The sequence below is a fragment of the Neophocaena asiaeorientalis genome, unplaced genomic scaffold (assembly GCF_003031525.2).
Source record: "Neophocaena asiaeorientalis asiaeorientalis breed wild unplaced genomic scaffold, Neophocaena_asiaeorientalis_V1.1 scaffold152, whole genome shotgun sequence".
NCBI classification, from domain to species: Eukaryota; Metazoa; Chordata; class Mammalia; order Artiodactyla; family Phocoenidae; genus Neophocaena; species Neophocaena asiaeorientalis.
In genome coordinates, this window is record NW_020185338.1 from 2,333,334 (window position 1) to 2,352,031 (window position 18,698).

General features: G+C 46.4%; 1 protein-coding gene across 3 annotated transcripts in view; it reads left to right on the forward strand.

Annotated features, from left to right (window-relative positions):
• The window catches only part of NRDE2 (NRDE-2, necessary for RNA interference, domain containing), a 45,316-nt gene that overhangs the window by 24,686 nt on the left and 1,932 nt on the right, over positions 1-18,698 (forward strand). The window contains exons 5-12 of one of the 3 annotated variants that reach the window (XM_024736290.1): positions 53-503; positions 1,275-1,680; positions 3,042-3,175; positions 5,990-6,110; positions 10,226-10,401; positions 12,679-13,065; positions 13,846-14,774; positions 16,292-16,430. In XM_024736290.1, the coding sequence (XP_024592058.1) occupies positions 53-503; positions 1,275-1,680; positions 3,042-3,175; positions 5,990-6,110; positions 10,226-10,401; positions 12,679-13,065; positions 13,846-14,774; positions 16,292-16,430 (2,743 nt within the window). Of the gene's footprint in view, positions 1-52; positions 504-1,274; positions 1,681-3,041; positions 3,176-5,989; positions 6,111-10,225; positions 10,402-12,678; positions 13,066-13,845; positions 14,775-16,291; positions 16,431-18,698 lie in introns of those variants that run through there. The other 2 variants (XM_024736291.1, XR_003002046.1) reach the window with 2 other exon arrangements.

Here is an 18,698-nt window from a genome sequence, read left to right on the forward strand (position 1 = left end):
GGATCCAGGGCACATGTTCTCTCAGTAACTTGTTTTCTTTTTCAAATATAAGATACAAGAGGAAAGGAGACTCCTGCCTTGGCATTAACCCTAGGAAGCAGTGTATATCTTGGGAGGGGACTTCCACAGAAAAGAAGCGGTCACACAAGCATGTCGAGCGCTACTTTACAAAGAAGAGTGTGGGATTAATGAACATTGACGGAGTTGCCATTAGCAGTAAAACTGAACCTCCCTCATCAGAGTCGATCTCATTTATCCCAGTGAAGGGTGCAGACGATGTGGTTTCCCCTGTTACAACCTGGTTGAACCCTCTGGGGATTTATGATGAAGCCACCACGCAGTGGTTACAAGGCCGGGGTCCTTCAGAGCAAGAATCCAAGCAGCCAGATTCACAGCCCAACAAAGAGAATGTGCTTCTCAAGGCCAAGGTGGAGGAGTTTAACAGGAGGGTTTGGGAGAATCCTCGGGATATTCAGCTGTGGATGGCATTTGTTGCTTTTCAGGTAAGTATCACTGTCCCAGTTCTCTTACCTTAGAATGACGGTCATAATTTGGGGCACTGATATACTCTGCAGTGATTTTTGAGCTCCTAGGAGGAACCCTGGTGCCGGGCCTCTAAAGATAACTAGAATTCAGCCCTTGCCTTGAGTTTACTCAAAGCCCAGTGAGGGAGGATAAATGCAATCTGGGGTAATAAATGCTATAACATCTAATTTGGGGATGGAATGAGAGGGTGACTTGCCACTAGGGAGTAAGAAATGGCTTCCAAGGGATGGTGAAACTTGAACAGAATCGTGAAAGAACAGTAGATGCTAACCAGGCAGGGGGAGGTGTTCCTGAAATACAAACAGCACATGCGAAGTGCACAGAACTGCAAAGAGGGGCTGCCTGTGGAATGACGTAGTTAGAGCTGTGTGCTCCCCTTCTGGAACACATGGATTTGTCTTCGTCCCACTTATCTTTTTGAACCACTTATATAATTATCATATTTGTCCTACATTTGGCTGTGTTATTGGTAAAACTGGCTCTTCAGAAAAGGTTTTCAAGACATTGCATGCTTTTACTTATTGATACATAAATCTAAGTTTAAAATGACAGAGAGTGGATAGGTAAATTAGGTGAACTAAACACAAGATCAAACATGTCTGAATAACAGTTCATTTTGAGAGCTGAGAAACCGTTTGGGGCTTATAAGTCACTCTACAAGCAGCCTTGAAATCCTGAGGGTCCCCCGCTTCCATTTGCATTTGTAAATCAGTGTTTTTGTTGTTGAGGACGAGGTCATGAGAAGTCCGGGCCTGTACGCCATCGAGGAAGGACAGCAGGAAAAGCAGAAGCGGTCCCTGAGGCTGGTTCTGGAGAAGAAGCTGGCCATTCTGGAACGGGCCGTGGAAAGCAACCCGAGCAGCGTGGATCTGAAACTTGCCAAGCTGCAGCTCTGCACCGAGTTCTGGGAGCCCGCCACTCTGGTCAAAGAGTGGCAGAAACTGATATTTTTACATCCCAACAATACAGCCCTTTGGCAGAAATACCTTTTATTTTGCCAGAGCCAGTTTAGCACCTTTTCCATATCAAAAATTCAGAGTCTTTATGGAAAATGCTTGAGTACTTTGTCTGCTGTTAAGGACGGCAGCATCTTGTCTCACCCCGAGCTGCCTGGCACTGAGGAGGCCATGTTTGGTAAGGAGATGATGACCAGATCCTCTTACGCGGGAGGAGCTGTACTTTCTTCTGGCTAACTTGAAAATGAAGATTTATTTTTGGTTTATTTTAGGAATGTCTAAATCGATAAAACTGATTTTTAAAAAAGGTATTATGACTCCTTTTGATAACAGGTTCTCCCCCTCCAACTTCTTGGTGGTGGGGCATTAGAGCCAGTAGGGTTCGGAAAATATCACCAGACTAGAAGTTCCAACTTTTCTACTTATTAATCAGGTAAATGTAGTCAAGTCTCTTAACTGCTTTGGCTGTTGGTGGCCTTATCTGTTGAGATGCCTGCACTGCTCCTCTGACCCATTATAGCGTAGGGTCTGAGGCACTACTGTGTGTGCGGGTTGCCCTGACTGGCTGGACATCACTGATAGGTATAGGTTTTTGGTATTATTATACTGTTACCATTTTTGGCAGGTCCTGAAGGAGACTAGAATATAAATTGTGTCCAGTAATGAGGCACGGGAGACTGCATGTTACGCAGGAGCTGGAGAGTGTCACTCTTGACTTGAATCCTGAGTTTGCCCTTCATGGGCTCTGGTGTGACCTTGGATAGGTTCCTTAACCTGTTTGAGCTCTAGTTTCTCCCTCAGCAGCAATAGTACAATACCTGCTTTACCTGATTGTTGCGCATGTCAGCTGAGATAATATATGGTGGGTCTAGCTCAGGGTCCGGCATGTAGCAGGCGTTTATTTGATCAAATCCCTGCTATCGAATAGTGCTACTAATTTCTAAAGATAGAAATATATTGCTCTAGAAAAAATAAGCATTTACTCCACTGACTTAAAAGAGTCTCATGTTTGATATCCTTTGTGATGAGCTCAAATAGCTTAATGGTATTTAGTAGATGGAATTGTACCACAGTTTAAATGAACTGAAATTTTCAAACATGGAACCCTGATTTGTTTACAGCGGACTGAGTACACAATGAAAATTGCTGGTGAATAATGCCATCTAGTGATCAGTTGAGTACAGATCTTTGCTTTCTGATAAAAAATCTGTGACGCCATCCTTTTCCTAGAATTTTTCTCGTATTAATGAGCTTTGAGTATTTGATAACCAATATTCAGACCATCCTCTTGCCTTATTTTATTGTTACTATTCGTACTCTGTGATAGTTTCACATAAAAATGAGAATCTGCTTTCATTGCGGTACTATTTGAGTCCTTTAAAATCAGGACGTGTATTGTCTCACAGCTTTGAAAATATTAAGTCACTAATTTCAGGGAAAAGATGTTCTGGGTGTTAAACTGCATGTCTGTAGGAGTTACGTTCTCTCCCTTTTTGGGTGTTAACCAGGGTTCTGCCCCTTTGCTCTCCCTGCCTGCAGCCCTCTTTCTTCAGCAGTGCCACTTTCTGCGGCAGGCTGGTCACTCCGAGAAGGCCGTCTCTCTGTTCCAGGCCATGGTTGACTTCACCTTCTTCAAACCCGACAGTGTGAAAGACCTGCCTACCAAAGGACAGGTGCGAGTCCTGCTTGAGTCCCCCCACCCCGTCTCCATCTCTCTCCCTCCCCCTCTCCCTCTTTCGTGGGGGTGTGTGGATAATGGGAGGTGGTGGTCATATTTTTAAAATATTTATATCCTTCTTTACATCAGTCCTGTTGAGGATTGTTCCTCAGAAATATTCTGGCAATGCAAGGAAAATTCCATAATGAAATTAGTGAAACATGGAGAGAGGAAAGACGATCCCTCCACCTCCCCAAATATAAAGATTCACTTATGTTCCTTTTTTTTCCCTTACTTAACTGCCCGTGTTTAAATGCTAGTTGCCCCCGCCCTCCAGGCAGGCAGTTGTCATGCCCTTTAAACTGTGGTCCTCTCTCTCCTGCCTCTGCACGCTAATCTGGGTCTCGTGTCTCTCCCTGCTTAACCTTTCCACCACCTAAAATCTTTGCTGGAGTTGCAAGTGGAGTTGCAAGCACATGTTGGTGCTTTGTCAACACCGATCCTAACTGGGGGTGGGTAGGGCTGGGGGGGGTGAGTCATTTAGAAGATGAGTGAACATTGCCAATATTTGTGATGTGAAGCAATAAAAAAAATTACCGTGGAACTATCCAAATAAGAAAACCTTCTTTTCCCTTCTTCCACTCAAGAAAACTCAGTTTTCTACTCAGCAAAGAGGGTCTGATGAGAGATGGATTGGACATCTGAATTTATGGTGAACTTTCAGAAGTCTTTGGTGACAGGCTGTGGTCTCCATCTTGTGGAGCTTTCATGAACTGCCTGTAAAGACTTTTTATCATCCTTATTTTTAACCTTTTTTTCCTAGACAAAATTGGGTTAAAGAATATTGGTTAGTATTGGTATAACTGATTATTAGTATAATAAGCCAGATAACACAGTTACTTTAAGACACGTTTTGCTGTTTGAAGCACCTGCTGTGCTGCAGAAGTGGTTCTTAAACCTCTCTGTGGAGCCTGGGGTGTGTGCTGGGGGTCAGGATCAGAATTTCCCTCACCCCCACCCCTCTGCTGACACCCTCTGGGGTGGGAGCAGTTGCTGATGGGCTTGGGGGGCGCTGCCCAGGACAGAAGCATCACCCAGGACTGGCCCACGCACTTGAGGCTTTAAATACTCTTGAGGGCATGACCACACCTCAGCTTAATACGTGTTCCCAGCACACGGTAGGGACCAGTGCTTGTTGGCACAGAGCTGAAGGTGGTGGGCACCCAGTGAATAAGAGGTCTGTAATTTCAAAGCATGTGTATGACAACTTTGAAGCTTTTGTTTAATGACATTCCATACCTTTGTAACTGAGAGACATTGTTACCATAAACAGAGTAGTACAACAGAAAACAGGCAGAGTCTGGGATTACTGGTCTGTCTTTCTGTGGAATAAATGAATAATTGGTTATAACCATTCATCACACTTTAAAAAAAAAACCATTCATCACACTTAAAAAAAAAAACAAAACCTTCTTTTTCTTGCCTGCGCTTCTGCCATCCCTTTTATAAGAGCAAATCCTGTAAAGAGGGAGTGTAGTCTTCGCGGTTCCCCTTGCCGAGGTGGCTGCCTGCACTCGGAGCGCAAGGGCCTGGCCCTCCTGTGGCCCTCCTGGATGCAGACTGGGGCTCAGGCTGCGTCGTCTGCCGCTCCTGCCCTCTGAAGCCTGCTCGTTCTTCTTCAAGAGGTGTCTTGCAAAAGCTTTCATTGAACAGGTTACTGGCTCACTTTTTTTTTTTTTTTTTAGTATTTATTTATTTATTTGGTTGCACCGGGTCTCCTTAGTTGCGGCTTGCCAGCTCCTTTAGCTGCAGCTCACGGACTCCTTAGTTGTGGCATGCCATCTCTTAGTTGCGGCACGTGGGATCTAGTTCCCTGACCGGGAATCGAACCCAGGCCCCTGCATTGGGAGCGCGGAGTCTTAACCACTGCACCACCAGGGAAGTCCCTACTGGCCAACTTTCAAAGTCCCGATTGTCAGGTGATGACATATTCAGTTTCCTGTTCATGGAAGTGTTCACGTTTGTTCCATAGGGAATTGCTGCTGCCAAACTGCCCCCACACGCTGCAGGCCTGGTGGCCAGATGACTGAGGCGGGGACCAGGCTTTACCCTGCAGGCCTGTTTGTTCGCTGGGTACCAGCCATGTTCAGCTGTCTCCCAGCAAACATTTATTGAGTCCCTCCTGTGTGTTGGGCACAGTGCCAGGTGCTGGGAATTTACTGTAATTGAGATGTGGTCCTGACCTCAAGAGCTCACAGTCTGTCCTGTTAAAACTTTGGTAATATAATATTGTAAATCAACTGTAATTCTATTTTTAAAAAAGACTTTGAATCTCCTTCCCCTCCAAAGGTCTTGAAAGCAACATGACTTCAGGTATCAGTTAGGGGGCCCAGTGGCATTCAGGGAACTGGCAGTGCCACTGTCCCTGGTCAGACTGGCCTACCAGGGTCAGAACCGGCAAATCGTCCCTCTCCCACCCAGCTGCAGGTCCCTCTTGGTGGGCTTGGCCGGTCTTTCTGTAACTAACCTCAGAGGTGTCGTCCCATCACCTTGTGCCATATTCTGTTTGTTAGAAGCCGCTGGGCCCACCCCACACTCAAGGGTGTGAATACTTCAAGGCAGCGGAGGGCCACGGGGGCCTCTCTTGGTGGCTGCCTGTCACACTAATTGTTTTTTCTGTTTTGTGTATCGTATATCTACTCCCAAGACTGATGACAGGCAAGATTTCAAGAATCATAAGCCCCTCTTATGCCAGTCAGCACTGATTTTGCCCAGTGACTTAGCAGTTCTGTACAAGGTAGGCTAACCTCTGTATCTTAAACCCGAACAGGTAGAATTCTTTGAGCCCTTTTGGGACAGTGGAGAGCCCAGGGCCGGGGAGAAGGGCGCCCGAGGCTGGAGAGCGTGGATGCAGCAGCAGGAGCGGGGCGGCTGGGTGGTCGTCAGCCCAGGTAAGGCGCCTCTCAGTTGAGATGCTCTGCCTTTTCCTTCCAGAATTTGTTTTCACGTCTTCACGGGTTATTTGTTTGTAGGTGTGAGCTATTTATCAGTAGCTTAAGAACACTGTGCAAACATCAAAGTGTCAAAAACTCATGAAGTAACTGACCTGGGAGAAAGACTGTTTCTTCCCCTTAGACATTTTAAAGCAGTTGACTGTCATCCCCTCCTTTAGTCCATACACTCTTGAGGGTTGAATTTCTTTCCAGAGGAAGTAATTTTCATTTTGTAGGTTGCTTCTGATTAGTAATTTTGTTACTAATCCCCTGCTCTCCCTCCTCCCATTTTTGTGTGTGTTTAAGACTGTCTTTTCGTTTTCTTGGCAATGTACAGACCAACAGGTTATTTGAAAAATACTTGCCTTTTCAGGAATACTATAATTATTAACTAGCATTTATACAGTAGTCATCCTAAGTGACTCCAGAGTATTTTCCAGATTTGTATTCTTCAAGACAGCATTGACCAACAGAAATATAATTCAAGTCACATATGTAACTTCACGTTTTCTGGTAGTCACGTTAAAAAAGTGAAAAGAAAGAGGTGAAATTAATTTTGATAATGTATTTTGTTTAACCTAGTATATCAGAACATGAACACTTCAACATGTAATCAATTTAAACAAATTAATGAGATATTTTGCCTTCTTTTTTTTCCATACAAAGACTTGGCCACCTCGTGTATATTTTATACTCAGAGCACATCTCAATTCAGACCAGCCACTTTCAGGTGCTTGACAGCCTCATACTGTGGCTATTGAATTGGACAGTACAGCTCTCAGCTATTCAGGAATTGCTTCACTTTCTGGTTTTTTGAAAGTGTGAGGGGGAGAGAGCCCAGACTCGGCCAGCCTCTTCTCACAGGTGTGACCTTTCTGGGCCTTGGTTTCTCCATCCGCGGCATGGAAGCTTTGGATTAGCTAAGGTCTGCGTGGCAGCGCAGAGCTCCAGGCCAGGTGGCATCCCCGCCTCCACTAAGGCAGGTTGGGTAATAGTGACCGACTCAGCATGGTTCTGTGTTTTCAGCTTGTTTTTGTTTGTTTCTGTGTTCTGTGAATGAGCAAGACTCTTAGACTGCGTGGAATCTACGTTCTAAAGTTTACCGTATTCTGCATTTCTATGAGGATGGAGTTCTCATAGCAGTGTCCAGAGACCAAGTTAACATTACTTCTCTGATAAATGTCCAAATGTCTGATCGTCACTCATAATCAGATGTAAAGTTAATTTTCTCAGAAAGGTAACCCCAGTGTTGAAACCTTGATTTTTAGTATCAAGTTAGGGACATACGTTGGTGCTAATATTCCTGCAAAGTTTCCATTATAGAGAATCTTCTACTGAATTCAATGAATTTCTTTCTAATGAATATAATGGGAGTACGCAAAACCCCAGCAGCATCAGGAGAAAGGTTGAAAGGTTCTTGTTTTCAGAAAACTAGTGGATAATTATTTTTGGTTTTGTTTTATTTTTAAGTTTTTGGTTCATCATGACAGGGCTGGCATTTAGAGAGTGGCTGGTGTTTCTCATTGATTCTGAAGTACTTCTTCATACGGTACAACTTACTTCTCCTTGCTTACCCTCGCTTCCTGTTAGGCTGTGATTGTTATGTATGTACATCTGTCCACAACCATGTAACTTTTTGAATTACTGATGTAATAAATTCTGGTATCTAAGTCTGATATGTAACTCACAGGGGTAATTTCTCTTATAGTAAGTTTCTCAGCGTGATTAAAGGATTACTTCAAATGTAGACCTTTAGAAGAAGGTGATAAATAGTTAAATTTGTTCTCTTCTTTGAGGAATTCAGAAGAGCATTGGGTAGAATATTGGGTTTAAAATGCTGGTACACGTATCATGCATTTCGATTTTTTGAGATTTTTGCTTGTTATTTATTTTGAAATACTTATAGACTCACAAGAAGTTGGGGAAAAAAATACACAGGGAGGTTTTGTGCACCCTTCACCCAGCTCCCCCCAGTGGTAGTGCTGCAGACAGTAGCACAGCCAGGAAATCGATACTGGTACAATCCACAGAGTTTATTCAGATTTCACTGGTTTGACAGGCACTCGTCTTTGCCTGTGTTTGTTTCGTACTTTACAGTTTTACCACATGTGCAGCTTCACGTAACCACAATCAACATACAGAACAACTGCATCGCCACAGAGCCCCCTATGCTGTACCTTTCTTGCCACACCTCCTCCCTGCTCCCCCCACTCCTACCACTGATCTGTTCTCCATGTCTATTATTATATTACTGTGTTATTTCACCTCTGTTTATATAAATGGGATCACATGGCATGTAACTCTTTTCAACATTTTTTTATTGTAAAACACACACAAAATCTACCATCTTAACTGTTTTTAAGTGTACAGTTCAGTGACATTAATTACATTCAGACACTTGTGTGACCATCATCACCTCTATCCATCTCAACTTTTTCATCTTCTCCAGCTGCAACTCTATACCCATTAAGTATTAACTCTCCATTCCTCTCCTCTCTCCCTAGCCCCTGACAGCCACCACTCTACTTTCTGTCTCTATGAATCTGACTATTTTAAGAACGTCATATAAGTGGAATCATTCAATATTTGTTGTTTTGTGATTGCTTATTTCACTTAGTGTAATGTCTTCAGGGTTCATACAGTATGAAGCATGTGTCAATATTTCTTTGCTTTTTAAGGCTGAATGATTTTCCATTGTATGTATACACCACATTTTATTTCTCTCTCCATCTATGGATGGACACTTGGATTGCTTCACCTTTTGGCAGCTGTGAATAATACGGCTATGAACGTGGATACACAAATACCTGTTTGAGTCCCTGCTTTCAGTTCTTTGGGGTATATACCCAGAAGTGGAATTGCCAGATCATATGGTAGTTCTGTGTTTAATTTTTGAGGCTCCATCATACTGTTTTCCACATCAGCTGCACCATTTTACATCCCCACCACCAGTGTGCAAGGGTTCCAGTTTCTTCACATCCTCACTAACAGTTGTTTTCTGTGTAGCGTTTTAAGATTGGCTTTTACTCACTTAGCAGAATTCCCCTGAGATCCGTCCACACTGTTGCATGTGTCAGCAGTTTCTTCATATTTATTGCTTAGCAGTGCCCATGGCATAGATGTACCACAGTTTGTTTCTCTGTTCACCCTCTGTAGGACAGTTGGATTGTTGCCAGTTTTTGGCTATTATGAATAAAACTGCTGTGGGCATTAATGTATAGGTTTTTGTGTGAACATAGGTTTTCATTTTTCTGGGATCAGCACGAGGAATACAGTTTCTGGGTCTTATGTTAAGTGCAGTTTAGTTTTATAAGAAACCGCCCAACTGTTTTCTGGGTGGCTGCACCATTTTACATACTCTGTTTGTTTATTTTTAAATATTGAACCTTACAGAAGACTCAGACTTTTTTCCTTTCCTATTTTGCATGTTCAGAGTTAGGAAACAAAGTGAAATAAAGTATAGGATATCTTGGCTTGCTTCTTTTTTTAAAAAAAAAAAAGTGAACATGTGTCATAATCATAGAGCCACTGGCTAAAAATTCTGATGGCTTAAGAAAATCTAAAGCAATGCTCTCATTAAATGTCATTTAGCATTCTAGAAGTGTGTTGTACAGTACAGTAGCCACTAGTGACATGTAATTATTTTAATTAAAATTAGTTAAAATGAAATAAAATTTAAAATTCAGTTATCCTACCACCTACATTTCAAGTGCCCAGTAAGTCACTTGTAGCTGGTAGCTATCAGATTACTCAGCGCGGAATTGGAACACTTTCGGCATCACAGAAAGTTCCGCTGGGCAGTGCTGTCCTAAATATGTGTCATTCCCATTTTAATGGCTGTGATAGCATTAACAATCATCTGATTTCACCGGCTAACCTGCCGTTTTTTTCTGGGAACCTGAGTGATTATGGGAGAGTCTGTAAATGCCACTGAGTGTCGCAGAAGGCTGGGCCTGGGTCTTACCTTGGCCTTCCAGGTGCCCACCTCTGTAGCTGGAACCAGCAGGTAGATTTAAGTGTTGATGGTGGCTTTGTTTGCTGGTTAGGTGTCTAGAAGTTTGATTCTTGCCTAGATGATGACGATGATGAACCAGAAGACGACGACCAGGAAATTAAAGATAAGACTCTGCCCAGGTGGCAGATCTGGCTTGCTGCTGAGCGGTCCCGAGACCACAGACACTGGCGGCCGTGGCGCCCTGAGAAGACCAAGAAGCAGGTGGAGGAAGACTGTGAGGACCCGGAGAGGCAGGTGAGCGCTGTCCCCCGCGGGGTCTTTGCTCTGCTCCCGTTCCCCTTGGGGTTTGGCTCCCTGGAAGGAGTCTGCTGGGCTCTCTGGGCGCCTGCCTGGCTTGGGAGGTTCTAGCCTGCTCCTGCCTACGGAAACTCCCCTCTTTCCCGGAAACCTGGGAGACTTTCACTGGCTGCTAGTGATGGGGGAGCATCGAGGCACTCGACCTGATAGTTCTTGTCGCCGAGGAGGAGGGTCGGCTCTGGTGGTCCCCCTTCTGGAGATTGTCTTCCGGGTTATTCAGTTAATTTTTCACACGGAAGCCTGGGGGCTCAGGGTTTAAAAGCGTGGAGTCACTGTCCTAGATTCTTCAACTGTGTCCACTTTCCCCACCCTACTCTTGGATCCTTAAAGATGGGTGGGTGGGTGTGACTCCGGAAGACAAGAGGGACAGGAATGTAGAGGCCGAGTTGGGACGGTGGGTGTCCAGCTCGTCTTGCTGGGGAGGAAGTAGCATCTGTTGCGCACCTGTGCTCGCCAGGCGCTCAGGTTACGTCCCTCACGGCTGCTGCGTGGCTTGGCGCCTGCTACTCTGCCCAGTGGCCAGCAGCTTTGGAAGTTTTACATTAAACGAAGGAGGAGATTCTCTTTTGATACCTGGAATTGAGCCACTTTGACAAGATACCTACTACAGTCGACCCTTAAACAACGAGGGGGTTAGGGGCACCGACTCCCCCAGGCAATTGAAAATCCGAGTATAACTTTGCAGTCAGCCCTCCGCATCCGTGGTTCCACAGCTGCGGATTCAACCAGCCACGGGTCACGGGGTCCTGTGGGACATGTTTAGTTAAAAGATCTGTGTGTAAGTGGACCCGCCCAGTTCAAACCCGTGCTCTTCAAGGGTCTACTTTGTGCTGCTTGGCATGCGACAGGTCACAAGTACAGTCTGAGAGGTTTTACAGCAGCAAGGCTCCTGAGCTTTGACCTGCTCGCTCCCTACAAATCACGTGCCGTGAGAGTGGAGACTTTTCCTGTTTCTGTCACTGCTGCGTCACCGGTGCCTGGACGAAGCTTGCCCAGTGGTGAGCGCTCAGTTCATAGTCCTGGATGTGGAGAGTATTTATTTGATGCCAGAGCTTCGGCTCCAGGCAGAGGGATCAGCATGAGTGAAGGAACCAGAGGGCTGGGGATGTTCGAGGAGTGGCCAGAATGAGAAAACAGAATTGGGAGGAAGGACGGAGGTGGCCTCTGGGCAGGAGGGAAGGGCCAGCGCCCAGGCGAATGGCTGCTCATGCAGTGACCTTCGACCTTCTGAGGCGAGCCTGCCCGTGAGGTCCCCGCCCCGCCAGTTTTCAGGCAGGGTGGGTGGGCTCGGTCTTTGGTGTTTGATGGCTTTACAGAGTTCATGGTTACCCTTCAGAAGTTAGTTCTCAAGGCTCAGCATTTTGGCGTTTCCCGGAAGCTCATTTCTGGAGCAAACTACTGCCGTGAGCAATTTCTTAGATTTTTTTCTCTAGTCAAAGCCTGGAGGAGAAAAAGCTTTCTGATTAGTTGATGGTTTTGATGAGCTGAGTCCCAGGTAGTCCACTTTTATTGTGCTCGTGTTTTGATTTCCTCTTTGCTGAGGGCCACAGAGACCAGTCAGATAGGCAGGGCCTGAGACACAGTGTAGTCCCCGGGGCCTTACATTCTAAAGTTATTACGCGAAGTCAGCTACAAACAGTTGCAGTCAGTATTGGGCTCTTACCATTGTTTTCAGCGTGGTCCGCTGCTCCTGCAGTTTTCTTTTTACTGTGCTGCTGTTTGTGTATTTTTGAGCGTATTTTTCATTTCCTGAAGCAATTTTATACAAAGAAACCACAAAGTAGTAAAGTTCTTCTATCTTAAAATAAAAATTCTTCACAATTGTAACTTATCAAAGTAACTAGAAAAGCAATTTTGTGTGTTCTCAGAAGTGCATGTAAAAAAAAAGAAGTGAATGTGATTTTAGATTTCCTGTGAATCCGTTAGGAGACTTTGAAAGTTTCCACTTTGGTGTCCCCTCCTGTGGAGGATTCCCAGGACGTGTGAGACGCTGCCGGCACTGCAGGACCCCTGGCACTCACCCTCCCGCCCTCAGCTTGCCTTGGGAGGCCTCTAGCTTTTTTGCGTCTTGCAGACAACTAGCTCCTGTCTGTTTAAAATTTAATTTGAATAATGTTGACTCATAAGTATATCCCTCTAAAAAGAATTGTGGAAAAAATTGTGAAGGCTTTTTTGTTTGTTGCATTCGGTCACTTGATTTTGTCTTTGTTGCAGGTGTTGTTTGATGATATTGGACAGTCTCTGATCCAGCTTTCCAGCCCGGATCTTCAGTTTCGGCTGATTGCAGCCTTTCTGCAGTTCTTGGGTGTGCCTTCCGGCTTCAGCCCTCCGGCCTCCTGCCTCTATCTGGCCATGGATGAGAACAGCATCTTTGACAATGGACTTTATGATGAAAAGCCCTTGACTTTTCTCAACCTTTCATTTTCCGGCGTCAGCTGTGTCGGACGCACGGACCAGCTGGGTTGCCGGCACTGGACCAGGGGTCACAGTCGAGAGGGCGAGGAGTTCATCCGCAGCATCTTCCACCTCGTGATGCCTTTGTTTTCAGGGAAGGAGAGGTCTCAGCTCTGCTTCTCCTGGTTACGGTACGAGATTGCAAAGGTAACTCCAGCCTCCTCCTCCCCTGTGTGAGGACCTCATTTCCCGTCGCTGTTTGTCAGTGGGATGGCCAGGCTCTTGGTGTTCTTCAGGGCTCTGGGCCACAGCACCTCCTCCTTTGGGGACCCAAAGGCACCGGGTGTGCGGCTGCCCCTTCTGAGGGGCCACGGGGAAGAGGAGGAAGGTGGGAGTGAGTCCAGCGCATCAGTGAGGGGAGCTATTTGTTGTGTTGACTCTTTATTACCGGATGTCTGTGATTATGTGAGCAGTTAGTGTTAAGGACCAAGCTTAAGCTTAAGCCAGGTTAGAGGATTTAGGGGCTTATTAAAATAGATAAAATAAGCTACTTACTTATGCTGCTCTTCATTATCTGCTAGAAGTTCATCTAGGGTTGACTCCTCTGCCCTCTGCTGGCCACCGGTTAGTATTGAATTATAAAACCCAAAGTTCTGATGCTTTAATTGCAGGTTGCACACACCAGGCTGTATTATTAAAATAGTGCCTGGTAAAATTTGGTGGTCATCTATCTTTGGAGAAGAGCATGTGGAGTATATAAGCCTTCTTTGTAGGGATTTCAGATGGAAACCTAGATGTGTTCATTTGGGGGCTCCTGTGGCCCTGGTGGAATCCTGATTTGTTTCTCAGAGAGCCTAAGTGTTTAGCAGACCCGTGATAAAGGAAGGCAGTGAAGGCACCTTGTGCGGCTTTCTGCAGTTGACAGCACACAGGGATGTCTTTAATATCACAGAGCACTTGGAGTCATTCTTTTCTTTTTACCTTTAGGTCGTTTGGTGTCTGCACACTAAAAACAAGAAGAGATTAAAATCACAAGGAAAGAACTGCAAAAAACTAGCCAAGAATCTCCTCAAGGAGCCCGACAACCGCAACAATTTTTGCCTCTGGAAGCAGTATGCGCATCTGGAGTGGTTGCTCGGCAACACAGAGGACGCCAGAAGAGTTTTCGATACAGCACTCGGCATGGCAGGGAGCAGAGAACTGAAGGACCACGAGCTGTGTGAGCTCGGTCTCCTCTACGCCGAGCTGGAGGTGGAGCTGTTGCCGGACGTGAGAGGGGCCGCCCCAGCCCGAGCCATTCACGTATTGACCAGACTGACCGAGGATGGGGCCTACGGGCCCTACACCGGGCAAGTCTTGGCCATTCACATTTTGAAAGCTCGGAAGGCTTATGAACACGCGCTGCAGGACTGTCTGGGGGAGAGCTGTGTCTCCGATCCAGCTCCCGCCGATTCCTTTAGCCGCCTGATTAGCCTGGTTAAATGCTTTATGCTCTTCCAGTATTTGACCATAGGGATCGACGCTGCTGTGCGGATATATGAGCAGGTATTTGCGAAACACAAGGTCTCTGTTTCCGCAGAGGGCCCTGGTCTGGAGGGCAGTGCCAGCCCCCCGAGCCTGAGCAGTGCCCTTGAGGCCGTCACCCTGATGCACACGAGCCTGCTTAGATTCCACATGAAAGTCGCCGTCTACCCTCTGGCTCCTCTGCGAGAGGCTCTCTCGGAGGCTTTAAAGTTGTATCCGGACAACCAGGTTCTTTGGAGGTCGTATGTACAGATTCAGAATAAGTCCCACAGTGCCAGTAAGACCAGAAGATTCTTCGATGCGATCACCAGGTCTGCCAAACCCTTGGAGCCGTGGTTGTTCGCAATTGAAGCTGAGAAAATGAGGAAAAGACTAGTGGAAACTGTGCAGAGGTAATTACAGAGCATCTTGTCTGTGTGTCCAGAAACCTTTATGCAATGCTTGCCATGTTCCCACCACCCAGTCGGCCTCCAGAATACAGAAGTGAATGCGGCCTGGGCCTGGAACGCCTGCCAGGGGGTTTCTCCGTGTTGTAGAAAAACATGGTGAAAAAGGAATGAGAGACTTGCAAGTAGCAACACCTTTCGTCAGAGGCTCCTGTGGCTGTCTCCTTAGGCCGTGCTTTTTGGGATCCCTGAGCGTTGCTTATGGTGCGTGAGTGGTGACTGCCAGGTCTTCAGGTGTCTGAGAAGGTGTAGTAAAAGCATGGGGGTGAGAGCACAGGCTCTGGAGTTGGAATCTGGAGTCAAATCCCAGCTCTTCCACTTAGCAGCTGTGTGATCTTAGACAAGTCAGTTCATGTCTCCAGTAGGTGCCCCCTTCTGTAAAATGGGAATAAAGACCTACCTCAGAGGGCTGCTGGGAAGGGTGAGTACCGAGCACAAAGAGAATGCAGGCTAATTACTAGCCTCTGTTATTATTACTGACGATAACAGTGTCATGTTTTAAATGTTTTGGGGTTTTTTTGGATACAGTATTTTATATCTGAAGGTTAAACGACAGGCTTGGGAACATATTGGCTTAGGCATCATTGTTCCTTCCAGAAGCTTTGTTGTTACTTCACTGTGACCTTAGAAATCGAGTGTTCAGAATTGCCTCTGAATAGTATTTCTTTCTCTTTTTTTTAGTAAATAATTTTAAACTTTTATTTCCTTCCTTTCTTTCTTTCCCTTCCTTCCTTCCTTCCTCCCTCCGTCCCTCCCTCCCTCCGTCCCTCCCTTCCTTCTTTCTGCGTTGGGTCTTTGTAGCTGCACGTGGGCTTTCTCTAGTTTCATTGCGGTGTGCGGGCTTCTCACTGTGGTGGCTTCTCTTGTTGCGGAGCACAGGCTCTAGGTGCGTGGGCTTCAGTAGTTGTGGCTCGTGGGCTCTAGAGCGCAGGCTCAGTAGCTGCGGTGCAAGGGCTTAGTGGCTCCACGGCACGCGGGATCTTCCCGGACCAGGGATCGAACCCGTGTCCCCTGCGTGGGCAGGCAGATTATTAACCCCTGAACCACCAGGGAGGTCCAGAATAGTATTTCAGTTTACTTGTTTTTTACTTCTTCCGTCAGGATTTTATTCACTCTACTTTCAACTGAAAGGTCTTTCTTTCCCATACGGTAAAATTTGCACTCTGCTGATGAAAGGGTAGGTTTTCCTTAGAAAACAGAGAAGCAGGGAGTTTGTGTGCCTTCTAGGCAGACCCGGTGTGGCGGAGACACCACAGCACCCTCGATGCTGGCTTCCTCTGGCCCTGGAGGAGCCACATCATACTATATCCTGCACCCCCGTGTCCCCAGACCTGGCCGCAGCACTGCCTCCGACCTGCTCAGATCCAGTTGTCGCTGACGTCAGCTGTCACTGACGTATCTCTTCCCACTGCAACGTAGGTATGGGAAGTTGTCTTGGAGTTACATGAGCTTCTGTCTTGCAGGGTAGATGGTAGAGAGGTCTACGCCACCATTCCCGAGACCGGCCTGACACATCGGATCAGAGCCCTGTTTGAAAATGCGATGCGGAGTGACTACGGCAGCCAGTGCCCCTTACTGTGGAGGATGTATTTGAATTTTTTGGTAAGAAAAGATGCGGAGTTTTTGTGTTTATGCAGAGCTCTGCCTCCTCCTTCGTAAGTGAGCGGTGCCGGTGTCCAGCAGCCCGCACCCCTCTCAGCCTTGGCTCATCCTGTGGGCGTCCTGGTGGGATGACGTCAGGTCCCTCAGGATGTGGGAGGGGTCACAAGTTGCCTTTTCTACTGGGGCCTTTGGTAGAACGATAGCGAGGAGTGATGCCTGGGCTGTTCGGTGCAGCAGAACGTCACGTGGCTTTCTCCTAGTTGATGTTGTTGAGTCAACAACTTGGAAATGGTCTAAGAGCTTTCATTTGAAAGAGACCTAAATATGTTGCTGTTCTGCCTCTAAGAATTTCCAGGTCCTGATTCTGTTTTGTTACTAAAAGATAAGATTCAGTCTGGAATGTGGTTTTTAAAATAGATCTTTCCAAAGCAACTTTGTTTTCACTTAAAAGTACCGCAGAGATTGAATGTGGTGAGACGCCGTTTAGTTTTGTTAATGTGTTGTGCGGGCTGAAAGGTGGTTCCTGGGCTTCATTCCTGGAGTCTTGAATTGTCTTTGCCTTTGCTTAAAGGCTTGGCATTGGGCTGGGCTTCCTTTACTATAATACATCTACTGCTAAGTTGCATGCTTTTTTAGAAACAATCTTCTGGGCCACTTGAGTGTTGTTTAGCTCAAGGCTATTGAATCATATCAGAGTGACCGCCATTGAATATTGTACCTTTCAGAAGTCAGGAGTGACCTTCCTGAAAAAGAAGATAAATATTTCTCTCTCTGATTGTTTCCATAGGATAATTTCTCAGAAGTTGATCAAAGTATTTGAACGTTTCCCATTGACATTTGACAGAGTCGGGTGTAAAGAGATACAGAGAGTGTAAGTTAGGGGTTAGGAGAGGTTTGGGCCTCCCCCATCCTCTTAGAGTCCAGAATTCATTGGGGAGCACCTCCCCTGACCTCTGAAAGGCCTGAGTAGCAGGGAAGGACAGATCTCAGGACAGCACACCCAGGACAAACGGGCACAATTTTGTGGGCAGAAGTCGGCATCAAGATGAATTACCAGCGAAGTTTCTGTGTTTTTAATGTTTATTCTTCAGACTCAAAAGCTCAGATTTTACGTCTTGACTCCCTTGTGTGAAATGGAAACCTTGAGAAGTCCAGACGCCAGCGTGGTGTCCGTGGGCACGCGCGGCCTGGACGCGGGCCCTGCCTGTTACCAGAGGAGGCCACTGGGGTGCAGCAGGAGGGCTGGGTTCCCACTGAGCTTCACCCCCGTGGTCAGGCCCTCACTGAAGGAGCGCGCCAGATGCTCCCTAATGGTTCCGGCGCTAACACTCTGGGAGTCTAAGCCAGTGAAAGACTCTAAATTTTAAAAGAGGGAGAGCTTGCACACTTGCCAGTTTAACTTCTCCGGTCTTTTTTAGGTAGAGACAAATAGGGTGAAGTGCAGACTTGTAGTACTTTCACTGAGGATCTGCCATGAGCCAAGTCTGGGCGGACTGTAGACAGAAAAATTCTTGTTGACTTAGAGAAAAAGCCTGGGACCATTAAGGAATGTCTGTCTTTTTGGAAAGATTAGCATCAGACCAAGAATTAATTAGAGCAGTGAAACTCCTAGCAGTTTCTGAGGCATCTGGGTGAGCTCCTAACGCTTTGATAAACTCAGTGAAAAAATCAAATTAGGGCCAAAATGTGAGGTGTAGGCTCTGAGTGCCAGGAGAGGGCAGGACGCCGTGGGGCCACTGTGGAAGGGTGTGGCTCTGGCTCCCTGGAGGAGAAACGGTCACTACCACGCTTTCACCTGGCGTTTAACCCTTTCATACCTGATGCAGCAAAGGCGTTTTCCAGTGGCCGACCGATGAAGGAGATAGCAGAGGGCAGTTCTCATTTGAGGCTAGCCAACTTACGTACCTGGATTTGCTGGATTCCAGGGTTAACTGTGAGTCTCACAAATACAATGGTTGAGAAAGTACAGGAGTTTTTCTTCTTTCAAGAACAAAGCCTTAAGTGTAGTTACTATTTTAGCAGAGGACATTGAAGTATTTTGGTGTGTGAAAAAAGGACAGCTCACACTGGCTTCTTGGGTATAAATTCAGAGGTCCAGCCTCAGAATGGCCGAGGCTCATACCAGGGAGGGAGGCAGGAGTCCCCCGGGCCACGCGGCTGACTCTGTTGGTGGCACTGGGAGGGGGTGAGGAAGGCCTGCGCCTTGCCGGCCTGAAGGTTATCACAGATGCTGGTTACAGCCCGGAGTTCCAGTCTTCCTGACTGTGG